The sequence below is a fragment of the Centrocercus urophasianus genome, unplaced genomic scaffold (genome assembly GCF_019232065.1).
Source record: "Centrocercus urophasianus isolate 14NV4802_14NV808 unplaced genomic scaffold, USGS_Curo_1.0 seq_10, whole genome shotgun sequence".
NCBI lineage: Eukaryota > Metazoa > Chordata > Aves > Galliformes > Phasianidae > Centrocercus > Centrocercus urophasianus.
In genome coordinates, this window is record NW_024884142.1 from 22735300 (window position 1) to 22751600 (window position 16301).

Sequence of the window (16301 nt, forward strand, 5' to 3'; positions counted from 1 at the left end):
ATAATTGTGTCGGTTTCTGCCGCAGAAAGTTACTTAAATAGATTCCTTGCTTCAGACTCCTAAGTGATGTGTGTGTGCAATTACCAGTTGTCCTTCTTTGGGACATTCATTGGAAGCCAGTTAATATTTTTGATAAAGACAGAAGGTATGTTTTGAAAACAGAAATGCTCTATGTTAAAACTAGGTATTTATAGCCTACTCTGTGCTAGCCCTTTTTATCTCATACATGTTATTAGCTTGTGTTTGCTGTTTGAGATGCAGCTAGGGTTTTGGCCAATGGTCTACCGTATTCAGTGCTCAGCAGTTCCACAAGTAGAGTGATGTGTATCTGCAGCAGTGAGTGTTCTGTAGTTTATTCTTTTGGAAATGGATTTATAATCTGAATTAATAACTTGGGTCTGAAATGCCCATCCTGGCCGTGCAGCCAATGTTTGTGACATTCTTTGGTGGAGGGGGGCATGGGAAGGTGTGCCTAGAGCTAACAACTGAATAGTTTCTTTTTGGCCCTGATGTTTTAGGGGTCTGCTACCATGTCTTTCTAGAAGGGGATTTCCAGCCCCACGAACAACTGAACAGCCAGTCATTAGGGGAAAACATCACGCTCGCTCCAGGTCGAGTGAGCACTCTAGTGTCAGAGCCTTATGCTCTGTGCATCACCTTGCGCCCGGAGGCTCGGCTCCACCTTCTCCACTTCTGACAAGGTTGCTATTACATGTCCAGTTCAGCTTTCATGTTCTGCCTCCCAGGTGTCAGTGTGGTATTGTACTTTCCTGAGCATACATGGCGCGTTCACTCATCCTGGCACTGTAGATTATCCTCTCTTCATGGTATTTACACTTCCCCATATCCTTTATGCTGCCTATCTTCACCATCTAGATGGTACTTCTGTTGACCTTAAATAGTTACGCAGTGTAAGAGTAAAAAATCAGCTGTGTTTTGTCCTTCCATTGTTGTGTTTTGTTTTGTATCCATCTGAAAATTACTTAAGTATTTTGCTTCAACACCATGCAGGAAATCACATCCTTTTCTGACTGCTAAATCTCAGTCTTAAAGAAAGTCAGTTGATCTACGTAGTATGAAAGCTAAAATTAATTTGAACTTGTACAAGTGCATTACTTAAAACTGCAAGTTATCTACTTGCCTCTTAGCACAGTAGATAAACAGTGCTTTTCTGCAGTAGTTAGTATGGTATTACTGTAGCTGACAAGGAGGCTTACTTAACAAACTGTCGCTCTCAGCAATCTCCTTCTTTTCACCTTTGCTTTACTTCCTTAAGCTTTTTCTCTAGTTATTACCAGTGGCCCTACCTATTACTAATGCAAACTTACAAGCATTCTAAAAGTGCCCACTATGTTAAAGGTGCTGTATGTGTGTATAAGAAGTCAAGAAGCTGAAGTGCTCTGAAATAGTGGTAGATACAACTCAGCCAAAGTCAAGGGGATTACAATATTTGCTTAGGTAAAAAATACTGAAAATCTTATACATTGTTCTGTTCACTTTCCAGTTCATGCACACACAGACACACACAGACATACACACACATTTAAAGATGTTTTTCCTTGTTTAAGTTCAAGGAAAAATAACCCATTGTGCCGTGGCATTAAAAGCTTGCTGTCTAGTTCTGTGATCTTGTGCAATAGGGCATCATCACGAAGGGAACACGAAAGTCAGTGAAATATAAAGGTGACATATTGTGCTGTCTTTGTACCAGTAGAGAACAATAATCATAAATGATTTTTAGAAAATTGCTTTTAGTTGAGTGTTTTTCGACTTGTACTTTCTCAAAACAGAAAAAAACAGAAGGATAGAGAATTTTTCTCGTTAGATGGAAGGCAGTTAGAAAAGCTAAACGTGAAGCCATAGAAGTTGATTAGTTGTCCAGTCCTGAATACATGCATACGGCATACATCAAATGCAAATTTTTTCAAACTCATCTTCTCTATTTGCAGTTTAATTTGTGTCTGAAAATAAGAATATATAAATTCTCTTCCTTTGGGTTATTTTATCTTATCTTCATTTCATCTGCAGAATACATCAACAAGGAAGTCCCACCCAGTCTCCTCCTGCAGACACATCCTTCAGCAGTCGCAGGGGAAGACAGCTACCGCAAGTTCCAGTAAGAAGTGGCAGTATAGAGCAAGGTATCAAATAATGAGCTTATGATGGCTCTAACTCTTTGCCTTCTTACTTTTCTTCGCTTTACTTAAATTCTGCTTTCACAGCTACATGTTAAAAGCTATAACTCTGCCAAATAGAAGAGAATGAAAGCATATTTGTAGTCTGGAAAGTCTAGTAGATTTTGAGTGGTGGGTTACTATATGTGGTTTAACTGCCTTAATTTTCTAGTAGCCTTTCATATTTGTCTGCTTTAAAATTCCTGTTAAAGTCATGGTAGTTTCCATGAACACATCTAGTTTGTATTCAGCCAAAGAAATCTGGAGCAAATATTTTGACAGTGTTATTCAGTTCTTATTTTATGGTTTGTATTAATTGCTGTGTATTGTTTACATAGACTAATCATAAACAAAAATCACAATATGAAAAATTCCTTTTGGAGTGGGACAAGTTCAGTGATTAAAGAATTAAAACAATCAGTGCAAGAAATATCAAGGCACAGTTCATCAGCTCTTACATTATTAAGAATAAATTGATTGGGCAAAGAGCGCTGCTCTTTTTTGAAAATGACAATGAAGACTTAGTGGCTGTGGGAGGTGGTTTTTACAAGCTAACATCAAATAGGTGTAAATATTGCTGCTGCCTTTTCTAGCAACGTATTACACACACAGCTTGAACTATTATAGAAAAATCAACTGGCCATAAAATTAGTTATAATTTCACAGTAGGTAATATGTGTGCATTCAGGTTTTCTTTTGTGTTTAAAAGCCCATTTTTCTCATTAACAAGCAACAACTAAAGATTTTCTTCTGTGTGAAAATGAAAGAAATGTTTCAGATGATTATGTGTTGTGCCTCAATGAACCTTATTGTGCCTTACTGAAGATGGCAGATCTTTTTCTTAAATAGGTAATAGTGCTGACTATGACCTTTTAATCATGTTAGATTGCTGTATTTTTTTGTATGATGTAAAGTCACTTGCATTAACATAGATAGTCAGTTTGCATTAATTTTATTAGACTGAACTGTGATGGCATAGTACACCTTTAATTAACATACATTAAAATGTGTTCTTGTTTTATACATGTGTGTATTCTGAATGGTTAAAATACTAATACAATTTTTTTTTCATTTAAAAGTTTACTTTTGAGACTTTTCATTGTGTTTCGTAATGAACTAAGGACTGTCTTGATTATAGAAAGTTTGAATATACATATACAATTTCTATTTCTACATACTAGTATGTGACAGCTTTTTAGGGAAGTGTAATGAAAGGTGCATTTCAAATTTCTTTCATGCTTCATCTGCAATTTCAGAACTTGGTACAATATACAATGACAATTCAGCTTTTAATTTATTTTGGTTTTCCTGTGGGTATTTGTCTGTTATCTTTCAGCTGTTCTTGGTAACTAGTATGTTGGGAACAAAATGCTAGTTAATGTTTTGTTAAAAACTTTGGAAGTGAATGTAGAACATGTTGTGGAACTAAGTAGAGAAGAGGTTGTATGGGGTATGCAGAAGAGCAAAGAAAAGTGAACTTTAAACAGAAGGCAAAAGCTGCTGTTGGTTTTAAAAGCTGTCAGTGCCATGAATATCTGTAACACAGTGCTGTTTCACTGAACTCTTATTCGTATTTGTGGTTCATATGCTTGCGCCATATGTAGAAAATAAATAGGTTATTTACTTTGTTATGCATCATATACCGCCGATGTCAATATGGCAGTGGAATTGAAGGCTGAACAGATTTTCTTCTTTACATAGTATTTTGATTTTGTGTGATTAGCTTATCCATTTGAAAGAAAAATTTTCTGATAATGCCCAGGTTTTACACACTGTTCAGACTGAGAGTGTATTTACAAGGAAGTACTAAATTTAATAGATTTTGCAAAATATTTTTAAATGTTTTGACAGTATCATGTGATATAAGCATATTAGTATGTATAAACTTAACCTTCTCTAGGTGAGTAGCTTCAGTGAGGCTATAAGAAATAATATTTGCTCTGATTTTTGGTATCAGATTCTGCTATCAGTTTCACCTCTTTAATTCCTGCTGCGTGAATATCAGAGTTTGATGAGTGATTAGAAGTGCGTTGGCTCTAGTTACAATTGAATCTCAATATATTTGTCCATGAAAGATTTTCACTCCCTGTACTTTGAACTGAAATATGACTTAATTTGATTTAAGTTTGCAGTCACCATGGGGACAGAAAATGTCAAAATCCAGTGTGATCTATAAATGTTACAAGAAGTAATGTTTGAAAGTTCTTTGCATTTTCTTCATTTAGAAATTGAGCTCCTTATTGGTGGTCAGTGTTGATATCCTGCATTTCAAGGAAATACAATGTGATGTACTGTAAAGTATCATTTTTGTGGTAAAGCACTTTCTTACACTACACAGACACTATAATTTTGTTATGTCAGAAGGGTTGAATATAGATCATATCAATCTATATCTGTTTTGCAAATCATAGTAATTGTTGTAGAAAGATTGAATGACTTTATATCAATACTGTTGTTGTTTTTTGTTGACTGTTTACATATTCAGGAAGTATACAGGAATTGAGTAATTTTTTTACTCTTTGAAATTCTTATTGTGGAAAATATGAGAGTTAACAAAGAAGCAAGAGTGGCTGTGGTTTTCTTCTCAAAAAAGTGTGATATTTTATCTCTTTTTTGTCTCAGATGATAACCCACATGCTAATAAGGCTTCTCCTAGGACTAACGGTGAATCTTAGACATTCCATTCTTTCATTATCAAGTTCAGAACTAAAAAACAATGGCTATTTCTTTGCTTCTATCAAGCGATATTGTCTTAGTTACTGCTTTGGTTTTAGAATTATAAACTGTCAACTTGTGACTTAATTGAGTAGGTTCTTCCCAGTAGATCTACTTCATAAGAGAAGAAAGTCTTGTAGGAAGACTAATCTTCCCCATTCTGTTAAAGATGTAAACATGCATGTACTACCAATCAGGAACGGGGAGAAAAAGTAGAAGAAAAAGTTCAGTAAAAAGACAATCTAATAACCTCAGTATAACATAATTGCGTGCACACACACAAAAAAACAAACAACGCAAAAGAACAGTAAAACCAAGCTCTTTGGTGACTGTTCTTAAGGAGATAGCTACTTTGCCTAGTACTGAAAAAACTAGAAATCACATTGGTTATTTTCTCTTGAAAGAGTTCTGTCTTAAATTTTTAGCCACGTCAATACATACAGATGTTTTAAAGAAGTTACAGTTAAGATTGTAGGCTCCTGTGTTTGTTAGAGAACATGACTTTTATTTTAATCACTGTGATATTCAAGGAGGGCATGGCAATATGTTTCTCTTTGCAACCCCATTAGCAGTAATTTCCACACTGGGTTGTTAATGCAAGTGAAGATCTTGAGATGCTTGAATATGAAAGTTTACTCTGATTTAGGCATGCCTGTTTGTGTTTTCTAAAATTCACAATGTAGTAGTATTTACCTTAACTTGTGCTGCAAGTGAAGCGTTAATCGTTCTTTGTTTTAACTGAAAATTCTATATAATGATCTGATAATGCAGAGATATTTTGTTACTAAAGCAATAAAATTCTAAGCTGTGATATGGACAATTCTGTGCTCTCCATATATTATCTTTTGCCAATTTGCAATAGAGTTGCGTCAGAGTTTATTTGCATCATGTTTGATAGAACTGTGCAAATCACTTGAGGAAGCTAAGAGGGGTGGGAATTCTTCACTGACTTTTTTGTCTGTTCGTACAACAAATCTGTTGTATAGTTGCACAGCTTTTAAATGGCACTTTTGTATAAAGTATACTTCCGTGATCTTTACTCAGTCCATTTTATCTCACACCAACTCTCAGATCTCATCAGGATTTTCACTTGAATAGGGTGGGTCTCTGCACTTCTGCGTAACAATTAATTACTAATAAAGCCCGAAGCTCTGTATGACTTATTTACACTCCTTTTTAGCAATGGTAGATACTGTTAGGAAATGTAACAAGTGAAGAAAAAACATGTCGTATACTATTGAAATCTTTGAACCAATAAAATAAATGCGTGATGATGGTTTGTAGTATAAAAATGAGCTAATTCAAGGAAAGCAGGTCTTTCTCCATGTGTCTGCTTCTGTTTGACACTTCACAGCTTGGTTTCGCTTTCCTAGCTTCAACAGTTTCATGTTCAAAAATCATGTAATGGGAATAAGAACTGCAATAATCAGCAACCTATTTACATACAAAGAGTACCAATAAACATAACTGAATTAGAGTGTTTATATGTTTCCAATGGCAGGTATTTACAGAAGTAAGCCTTATGCAGTGATCATTAGAAAAATGAAACTCTGACCAGCATTAGGTATTACTGTATCTTGGCTTATGTCAGAAAAAGCTGCATAGCTCTTGTATATGCAGGTTGAAGTGCATGTGTGTGTCTGCAGCTGTTTCGTGAAGGAAAGTCAAACTGAAATCTCTGTTGGTAATGAATGGGAGATGCTTTTATGAAGTTCATGTCTATAATATGTACATAAAGTATGTGTACAAGTCTTCAATGGTAGTCACAACATCCACGAATGAAATGTTTCAATATCCTGTGTTCCTTTTAGCAAACAGGAATCATAATTTCATATGGAAAATTAACACGTTGAGAAATAAGGGATTAGAGTTGCAAGTATCTTTGTATATTTAATTAAGATCCTTAAAAAAAAAAAAAGGAAAAAACCAGTTTCATGTGTATGTGAAGTGAAATGTAATTGCAGTGAGAGTCTGGCTTGAGTGATGGTAAAAGATCAAATGCTTGCAGTTAAGACCCTGTCTTAGATCCATCATTGACTGGAAGAAGAAGTGATTTCAATTTTAGATTTTAGTCTTCTAGCACTGTTTGTTTTGTCTTCATATTTCTGGTTTTATTTTGAAATTCTTAGGTGACACTGCATATTTTGAGGCAGCTTGTGGAATCTTTACTCTCAGCATTGCTAACTCTTGCAAATTAATTCAAGGCTCGTAGTCTTTAATGTTTTCCTTAAACACCTTAAAGACCAGTTTTCCATGGGTGAGTGGTTATTGAGTATTACAGATTTCCATTAACAGAAGATAAATTTGTAATACTCAGAATTTCAGGAAAGGCATCAGAAACTAAAACTGGGTGATGTCTTTCAGAAGTCAGAACGATACTTAAAGCAATGTTCGTAAATTTCGATGTGAGAATACTGTTTTAGTGGAATATTTAAGGAGTCCACAATCTGGTTCTCAGTAACTTCATTGTTCCTGTTAATTTTGAAGAAAACGTCACAGGCGTTATTATTTGTCATGGTTTGTCATTTTAATTTTCTGCATTACTTCTGCATATGCCAGAGTACTGCTTATTGTACTTGCCATTGTCACATGTAACACATTTCTTTCTCTAACCTTAAATTTGCTGATTTCTTTTTCTGTTTCCATCATTCCGTGCATTTAATTCATTGAAGAACAAGAGAATTATTACTCTTCCACAAAAGGTAAATATGTATTTATTTTTTTTTTAACAAATGTTTGGCAACTGTTAATACTGGCTTTTCTATTAGTATATTCCATGTCAATTTACAGCATTTACTTAATAGCATTTAGCAGGTGAAAATTATGTTTCTCAAGTATTTATTTGTTTTTATCCCTCTTTAGAATCTGACAGTGGTTTATTTTGTGATTTCTAGATTTCCATATAAAAATAATAGACTTACAAGGAGCAGTAATGGTATTTTAAATGGAAAAGAAGCTGCTTTGAATGATTTAAAGTTCATCCATAGATGAAGTTTTAGCTACTAACTTCCTGAGCTCTGCAGAGCTGCTGGTTCCAATACAATTGTGACAATGCAGCTACAGCTCTTGTCATCTATGAAGGATGTTTCCTAGATCTGGGCTTAGGAAGAGCTGAAGTGCTAATGACCAGAAACTACCCTTTTCTCTACTATCTATCTCTACTATCTATCTCTACTATCTATCTCTACGTAGGCAGAGATTTTTGAAGAAAAGTTAGTTCAACCTGAGCTCTGTTTTGTTTGCATGGCAAGCCCCTGACACTCAGAAAGCTGAGTGTGTTGTAGGGCAGGTTTCTGCGTGCAGGCAGACAATCCTCACAAGTGCAGTTTTGACCTCCTGTGAATCCCCCCTGGCATGTGCTGATACCAGTGAATTGGTGAGCAGTAACAAAAGTTCTTCAAGGCTTTGCCATGAAGTGACAAGTGCAGCTTGTCACACCCATGCCAAGATGTGTTCCTCAGAAATCCTATTTTTTTCTGAAAGCTGGAGTTATCTTGAAGTCAGAATGAATCTTGGAGAAAAAGAACATTTTAGTCTCTCCAGTGTTAATAACAAAATGCTAACCTGTGTGAACATTAATGCAGCAATTTTAACTTTTTCTGAATTTGAGTCCTTCAGCTATCGGGCTGTTCTGGTTTGAATACAGGCTTTGGTGGATTGTGTCTTCTACAACTTATTTACTTTTGAAGGGCTGGATCCCACTGATGTGTTCATACTTGCTGAAGTAAAATACAGCAGCTACTCCACTAGGCATGTACTCTGACATCCATGTCAATACTGAGGAGTATGTTTTCACCATAATTTTTTTTTTTTAATTAGGTATTAGCAATTGGACATTATTTTGCAGTGTTAAGTGTGTACTATGAAATGTCTTGAGAAAGTACTAAAAATGGTTGATTTCATAAATTGTATCTGTCACTTTTGCTTTCTTCATTATTTATATTTCTCCCAAACAGAACAATTCAATTAATTGTGACAGTTTATTGTTTGTGACTCTTCAAGTTCACAAGCCTTGCTCTGATTTGGACTGAGAAACTAGAACATGGCTTAACAGGTTTGTGAAAGAACTTGTTTCCATGAGATTTTGATAGATTTGGCCCAGGTTTTGGGAATGTGTAGAAGGTCGTGGGGTACTCCAGCCTCAGGGATTCCTGTGGCTCATGGGAGTTGAATGCAGATTAGAAAGTGGGCAAAAGAGGTGTTAGGCAAGAGGAGTGGCAGCAGTTCCGGGGACTGCGCATAACCTGATGTTCAGCTGATTTACTTTAGTAGCCCATTATCACCTCTGACTTCCCCAGTGAATTTAGGAAATAAAAGTAAAGGAGAAGAGATAGATGTGGGATGTGAGTCGAGAGTTAGAGGATGTTATATAGCAAGGGACACAGCCATGAACCAAATAGTATACTGCAAATGTGAGTCCTTGAACACAACTTGAGAAAGCCACAGCATCTTCTAGTCAGGTAGAGGGGCAAAATCTGCTCCCTTGCTGTCTACGTGTAGATGATATGTACTTTTAAAAAGCATATATAGAGAGAAGTGATAACAAATTCTGTGTATTCAAAAAATATACAAAAATTGAGTTTTCAGTGTTACTAGCCTTATATTTCAAAACATTCATCTGCTCATGATTTCAAAACTCAGGTTTTTTTTTTAAGTTTCCCAATTCAGCTTTTTGTGAATTTTTGAAGTCCTGAAACTTTTCATAGGGATTCTTCATAATATGCATATTGCAAAATTCAGCCTGAAGGTTGAGGAAAAAATTACTTAGAGAATCTCTATTATTTCTGAAATGTTTCATCCTCATCCACTGCTGGTGTCAGCTCTCTGTTCTGTGCTGCCCAGCCAGCCATGAGTTCTTCCTCCTTTCTCCCTTTCCTTACCTGCTGCACTAGGGAATTCTTCCATCCAGATCTCACTGCTGCCTTATACTGACTTTATTCTGGATATTGCCTTGCATAGTTTCATCTCCAGCTTCCACCTTTCTCAAACCTGATACCATTTTATTTTGTTTTGTTTTTGTTTCCAGTTCCCATCCATGGAACATCTAAACAGCACAGAGAGATGAAATTCCTGGCTTTTCAGTGTAGATCAGCATATATACCTTTATATGAAGACTAACAGTGAGGTATAGGTTGATCTGTGTGTTGGCTTCTGCAGTAAGCACAGTTCCCCATTCTTCTGCAGGAACATAAGCTGTTTCCTTGACTGGGCACAAATGGGGAGAAATCTGCATGAGAGCAGAGCATTGATTTCTGTTGCTAATTAGCAGTGCACTAACAATCCTGGCAATAGATTCCTCTGGCTTCTGTCAGCAATCCAATATTTGTTATGGTGTCTGGAGATGGCCTGATCCTCAGTTTCTTGATAGAACAAATTAAATCAATTTCATTTTTAATGCGTAGGCATTTAGGGGCATGGTTGGAGTTAAAAGAACTCATAGAAAGCTGCTTTTTATTAGATAAGTTTTCATTTCAACTTACTTTTCAGTAGCTTCCTTTCTGTAAGCAAATCTGTCATTTTAGACTTCCAGATTTTTTGACTTGAAGTTTGTATCATGAAGAAAACGTGATATCTGACGGTAAAGGTTACAGCCTTCTTAACTCCTGGTGCCTTATTATTATTTACCTTACTCCATCAATTAATAGCTCAGGTAAGACTTGGAGGTTGTACTGTGTATATAATTTTCTTTGTGTTTTCATCGTCTTGAACAGAGATATGCATAGTGCCTCAAACTAATTCCATGTTTGTTGAGTTTGTCATCTTTACCTGAAATGATATAACCAGTGCAAAAACATCCATAGGTTTTCTATAGCCTTGAAGAGACCAATATGATTATCAGCTTTAATTATAGATGTGGTAATACCACTTGTCATTCTGGTAGTTTTCTGGCCCATATTTTAATTTGAGTAGGAATGCCCTTTTAGGAAGGAATTTTCACTTAATCTCTGTCAGTGTTGGAAATTTGTTTTTGTGCTTAACCACCTGGTTCTTTTAAACATATGCAGTATTACTTATCTGGCCTTACCTATTTTATCCTAGGTGCTGGATTTTATTGAATGTGTCCAGTCAAAGGGCCTTCTACTCACAGTAGTCTTCTCCTGTGTAAATAATTACAGACCACAGTCAATTAACAAATCTACTTTCTTTTTAGTCATTCCTTAAATCTCTTTCTGCAAAACTGTGTTATGGACTTTGTGACTTCTCCCTGAATCTTTTCCAAGAAGAGTATGCTTGGATTGACAGTCTGCTGGAATTACTTATTTAGGAATTATCTTCCTAAAATATCTGAATCCACTGACACTAAATTATCTTCCAGTTTCCTTTCTCTCTACTTTTATGTCATAGAGCTCCTTATCACGTTATGGCTTTTAAGAATTTCTTGGTTTTGTATGTACAGAGGCTTATCTTCATATACATTGCCAGTGTTTCCCTTCTCTCTTGCTTTATTACTAGCTAGGTAACAGCAAGTCTCTGTTTCCAAGATAGTGATATTTTGCTGGAGCTGCCTGTGTAAACAGTGAGTGTTGGGCAGAAAATAATTTTCCTAGGAATTTGATGATGATCAGAATCTAAGACAGTCACATTGCTGTAAAAGAGATCAAAATAATTGTAATCCCTTTTCTCAAATGTATGAGTGGTTTCTTTTTTAAATGTAATCAATTGTCAAGCTTCAAAGCTTTCCAAAGTCTGCAGAATTGAGGCTGTCTGTGATATTTTTTGTAATGTGGAAGAGATGGATATGTAAATGTACAAGCTCACTGGTTTAAGACCAGAGCTAGTAAGGACTAGCTCCATACTAGTTCAATATTGCTCCTGTGATACAGTCTATACATACATGAGCCCACAATTCATATACTGAGCTATCAGCTTAGTAGATAGCTGCCATTTAAGAAATCATGCAAACGATATCTACTTTGATACTTCTTTGCAAATTTAAAGAGGAGACTTAAAATCTCAAAATTACTTCAGTTTATTTTGCACTGTTCACTACTGTTCTTGCAGCTTTTATAGTAGTCACTTTCATAAGACTGGAATGTTTTAGATACCAATGCAGGTTGAATTAATTTTAAAGTCAGATTTTATGCATTATTAGATTCACAGACTTCATATTGCAGAAGTATGCCATATGCGGCATTATCTACAAATAAAGGTGTGAAGTATTTCTAAAAAAAAAAAAAAATACAAAATTCTGCCTTTTCATCTATCTGCCATAATATATGTGATCTGTTAGTACAGTGTATTGCTCATTGTTCTGTTATTCTGTACATAATTGAAAGGATAGGTAGTATTGTAACCAGGCCTAACCTCTGTATTTTTTAATCAGCAGATAGGGGATGAAATATGCCCACAGTTGTCTGAGGATAGAGATAGAGATGTTAGGCTGTTAAACAGTTAATGCTATCAGATGCAATTCTGTAAACCATGCCATAGTGATGACATATTATAAGGAGTATGACTGTATATAAATTCTATAATCTCTTGAAAAAATTAAGAAATGGCTCTTTCTTCTTTCAAAAACAATCAAAATAACAAAAACGACAAAACCACACCTACTGTCCTATCCTAAATATCCTTCCTGGGTAGGTTTCAGGCTGAAAATTAAAGAGCTTCAGCCATTTTCATTAGTTTATTCCCTACCTCCTTTAAGTCACATTTTTTGGATTTGCGTATTTTAGACAATCAAAATAGAGCATGTATTTTAAATGCTTCTAGTCCAAAAAAAAAAAAAAAAAAAAAAAAAAAAAAAAAAAAAATCTCTTTCCCTATGCTGGAAACATATACCAAGAACTGTCTTTAATGTTGTAGAAAACTACTTTTATCAAAAGAAATGCATGCAACTTCTTGAGATTATAGGTAAAAAAAACAACTCTTCCATTATGTATTTATGTTAAATTGTTCTTTTTCTCATACCATTATCAACTCTACAAAGATTAGAAATCCAGATGTTTAGTTATATTTCCAACATGTGACTTACTTAGAATCCTGCAAGATATTTCATGAATTACAGTGCAGAGTGCCCAGTGTTCAAAAGGATCTCTTAAATGACATATGAAGAAAAGACCCAGGAACAGCTGGTAGGCTTCTGGGTTAGGAAATAGTCTTAATCTTAGGAGACCATGTTTTCTGCTTTCAATCCTATTCACAGTGGAAGGTAGATGGGACTTGGCATTGAGTTCAATCATAAACCACATGCTAACTAGAGAACTTCTGCTTATTTGATGGAAAACTATTCAGAATTATGCTAGGCATAGTTGGTTAATTATTGGTAGGTCAGTACAGTGGGTTGACTTCAGCCAGCAATTACGCACCCACAATTTCCTCACTCCCTGTTCCGTCCACAGCTAGGTATGTGAGGGAATTGTAGGAGCAGAAGTGTGTAAAAATGTGTGGGCTGTTGTGGGTAGAGTTAAGGACAGTTTAGTAAGTGAAAGGAAAAAAAAATCAAACTATCAAGTGATGTAAAAGCAATTACTTACCATCTTCCACCAGTGGACAATGCCCAGATAGTCTCCACGTAGTGGCCACCTCTGAAAGACAGTGTTATCACTGAATGAGAAACAGAAAAGGCCCTAATACTGTCCAAGCACTGCTCAGCAATAGCTAAGACATTTAAGTGCTGCATATCTGAAACAAAGCACTGTATGGGATGCTGTGGAGAAAATTAACTCCATCCCAGACAGACTCAGTACTCTTGAGATTACAGGAGTCAGAATGGTTTCCAAGCAAAGTAAGGGAGTTGAAGAATAATATTTTGATTCCATTTGTATGTCTGTCTTTTTTTCATGGCTTTATTGCTTATATACATTATTATTCTACAATCTGCACATAGTTTACACAAGAAAACTCCTTACAATGAAAGCTTTTCCTCTACATGTGCACCTCTTATTTAAGCAGTTTACTCCATGAGTTCTCTATTTTCAACACTTCTTATGCTGTTTGATCTCAGATCTGATTGAGCATCTCTGAAAGTGATGAGAGTGATAGCTCTTCAAAGCATGACTGATGCACAACTGATGTTGGTGGTAGTTGTACCACTAATTTGAGATACTGGTGTTAAATCTTCATATTTTGAATTCTAGGGACACTGTAAAATTCAGAGTTTGGGGATTTCTATGCTTCAATATGTAGATTACTGCATAGTTCTCCTTCTCAAGAGCTCTGGGAAGAGCACTCTGTAAAGAATAAAGTAGATCCATATTTTTTCTCAGAGATAGGTTAAGCTCTTGAATAATTGTTTATGTCAAATTTTTATTACCTGTGATAACCAGCTGTGTTCCAAGAAAGAACTGTGTATGTATGCTGGTGTTTCTTATATTTATATAGTTCTTATAGTTCTTATTGTACATCTTCTGCTCATGTGCTTTTGCTCCTGTGTTACGTTTTTGGGTTTGTTTTTTTTTTTCTTTTTCTGATAAAAATTCAAAGAGTAGACTGCTCTATTTTTTAGGCAGACAAAACTTTCCATCACAGAATTGAACCAGATATATCATGCACTTAGATGTGCATGGTGAGCAAAGCTGGAAAGAATGCAGTTGTAATTTCTAGATTGCAATGCCTTACTTAGAAGTACATTGATAACCAGTTGTTTTTAGCTAATAGCTAATGGCACATTTTGCTTCTTACACAAAAACAGATTTCTTTCAGAGTCTTTACATCAACTTAACAGTCCTCACTACTTGTTCTCATGCTACTTCGTATAATGGCATCCATTAATGCAAAACGTAAGTTTTCGATTAAGATTTAAATACGAGCATAATCCAAAATTACTGAGTTAAGGTTGACTTTTTACTCAATTTTGACTACAGTACTTTTCGTGCGTACTTGCTGGAATAGTAGGCATTGCATATTATACTTTCTCAGGTATCATAAGTTAGCAGGGTGAAGCACCTATCAGTCACATGGTGAAACGGTTATTTTTAGAGTCACTATAACCTGTGCACAGTACACAAATAGGGCTAAATTTTTAAAGGGGTCTCGATATTCCCTCTGATTTTTATATCCTCAGTCTATTTCATGAATATATGATAAGATTGAGATATCTGAGTTTTTGACTTCAGTCACTAATTGACATATCTTAATCCTTTCATATATGTCCATAAAATGAGAGGCCGTCTTTAAAAATTTCACCTAAAGTGCTCAATTTTGCCTTCAGATACCTCCATGCAACTTCCATTGAAGTAATTGGAGCTGTGCCTGCATATCTGATGGTGGAACTGGACTCATTGCAATTAAGGTACACGTTAACCAACATAGTCCTTTGGAATACTCACTGGGCCCAGTGTGACATTCTGCATGTGCAGAATTTCCTAGATTGATCCCTCTGAAGTGTGGGAGGTTGAAGATTATGATGGTAGTTTTATCTTTTGCCTAAAACTTGTAGCTGTAGCAGAACTTCACTGTAATTTGCTGTATTTAGTTTCCCTACCTTTAAATAAGAAATGTGAAAGGAGGACATGAAAACATTCTTGACAGTGATATGTTCATATTTTTTTCATACCCAACCAGTGCACAGACAATTCATGATTTCCTCAAACTTGTTACGGGTGGTGCATGCAAGCACAGTTGTTGTTTGTACTTTAACACAGCTTAAAATATTCAGCTCTGAGGGTACTACGTACTTTTTTTTGTGTTCATGCTTGCAAAGCACAAACAAAAAAGTGTGAAGAATCCCATAGTTAAGTAGCAGCATAAAACTCACTTATCTTTGGTATCTTTGGTACCTTTAAATTCATAATGTAAATCTGTAAACATCATGATTGTACACCTGTTTTTCCTTAATTTAAAGTTCTCTTTGTTTTGTGATGGAAAAGTGATTCCATGAAGCCTTTAAATTGATGTCTGTCTCCTGTCACTGAACTGGGAGGGACTCTTAAAAACTAATCTTTGGAGAGAATCATACAAGTGGTTGATCCAAAACGGTTGATCCGAAAGCACAAAAAGATTTTGTAGGGGTTTTCCCAAGTAAAACACAGGTCTTGAACTTATGATTATACAAAAAAATTGCAACTAAAAGAAATAATTCTTCTTGGAAGTTATAACCTGTGAAAAGTGATGAACATAGTGAATGTTACTGTAATTTAGAATAGATACTGATGAATATTTCGGTGTAGTTTGAGAACTGCCACAGAGTACCAGTTTCCAAGGTTCTGGTTTTATTGGTATTCCTTTGCATTTGTAGTCCAACCAACTTTAAGAATGGCAGAATACGCAGCTCCCTCTGATAATTACACACTACCACAAGGTTAACTTTCTTTAAGGAAGCTTTAGGCTGGGTATTTTCACACCAGTTTTTTCCTTTAGTGCATGGACATCTTCCTGTGGCAAGCACAGCCAATGTTGTCATTACTCGTTCAAATTGAATCAGGTACTCTTTACAGCACCACAATCTCTTGTATGTTTAATATTAGATTT

The 16301-nt window shown here is 35.5% G+C and overlaps 1 protein-coding gene across 1 annotated transcript in view; it reads left to right on the forward strand.

Moving 5' to 3' along the window:
• Positions 1–16301, forward strand: part of LOC122158129 (regulating synaptic membrane exocytosis protein 1-like) — a 186026-nt gene that overhangs the window by 94668 nt on the left and 75057 nt on the right. Inside the window, exon 20 of the mRNA XM_042814569.1 lies at positions 2029–2141. Coding sequence (XP_042670503.1) covers positions 2029–2141 — 113 coding nt within the window. The remainder of the gene's footprint in view (positions 1–2028; positions 2142–16301) is intronic.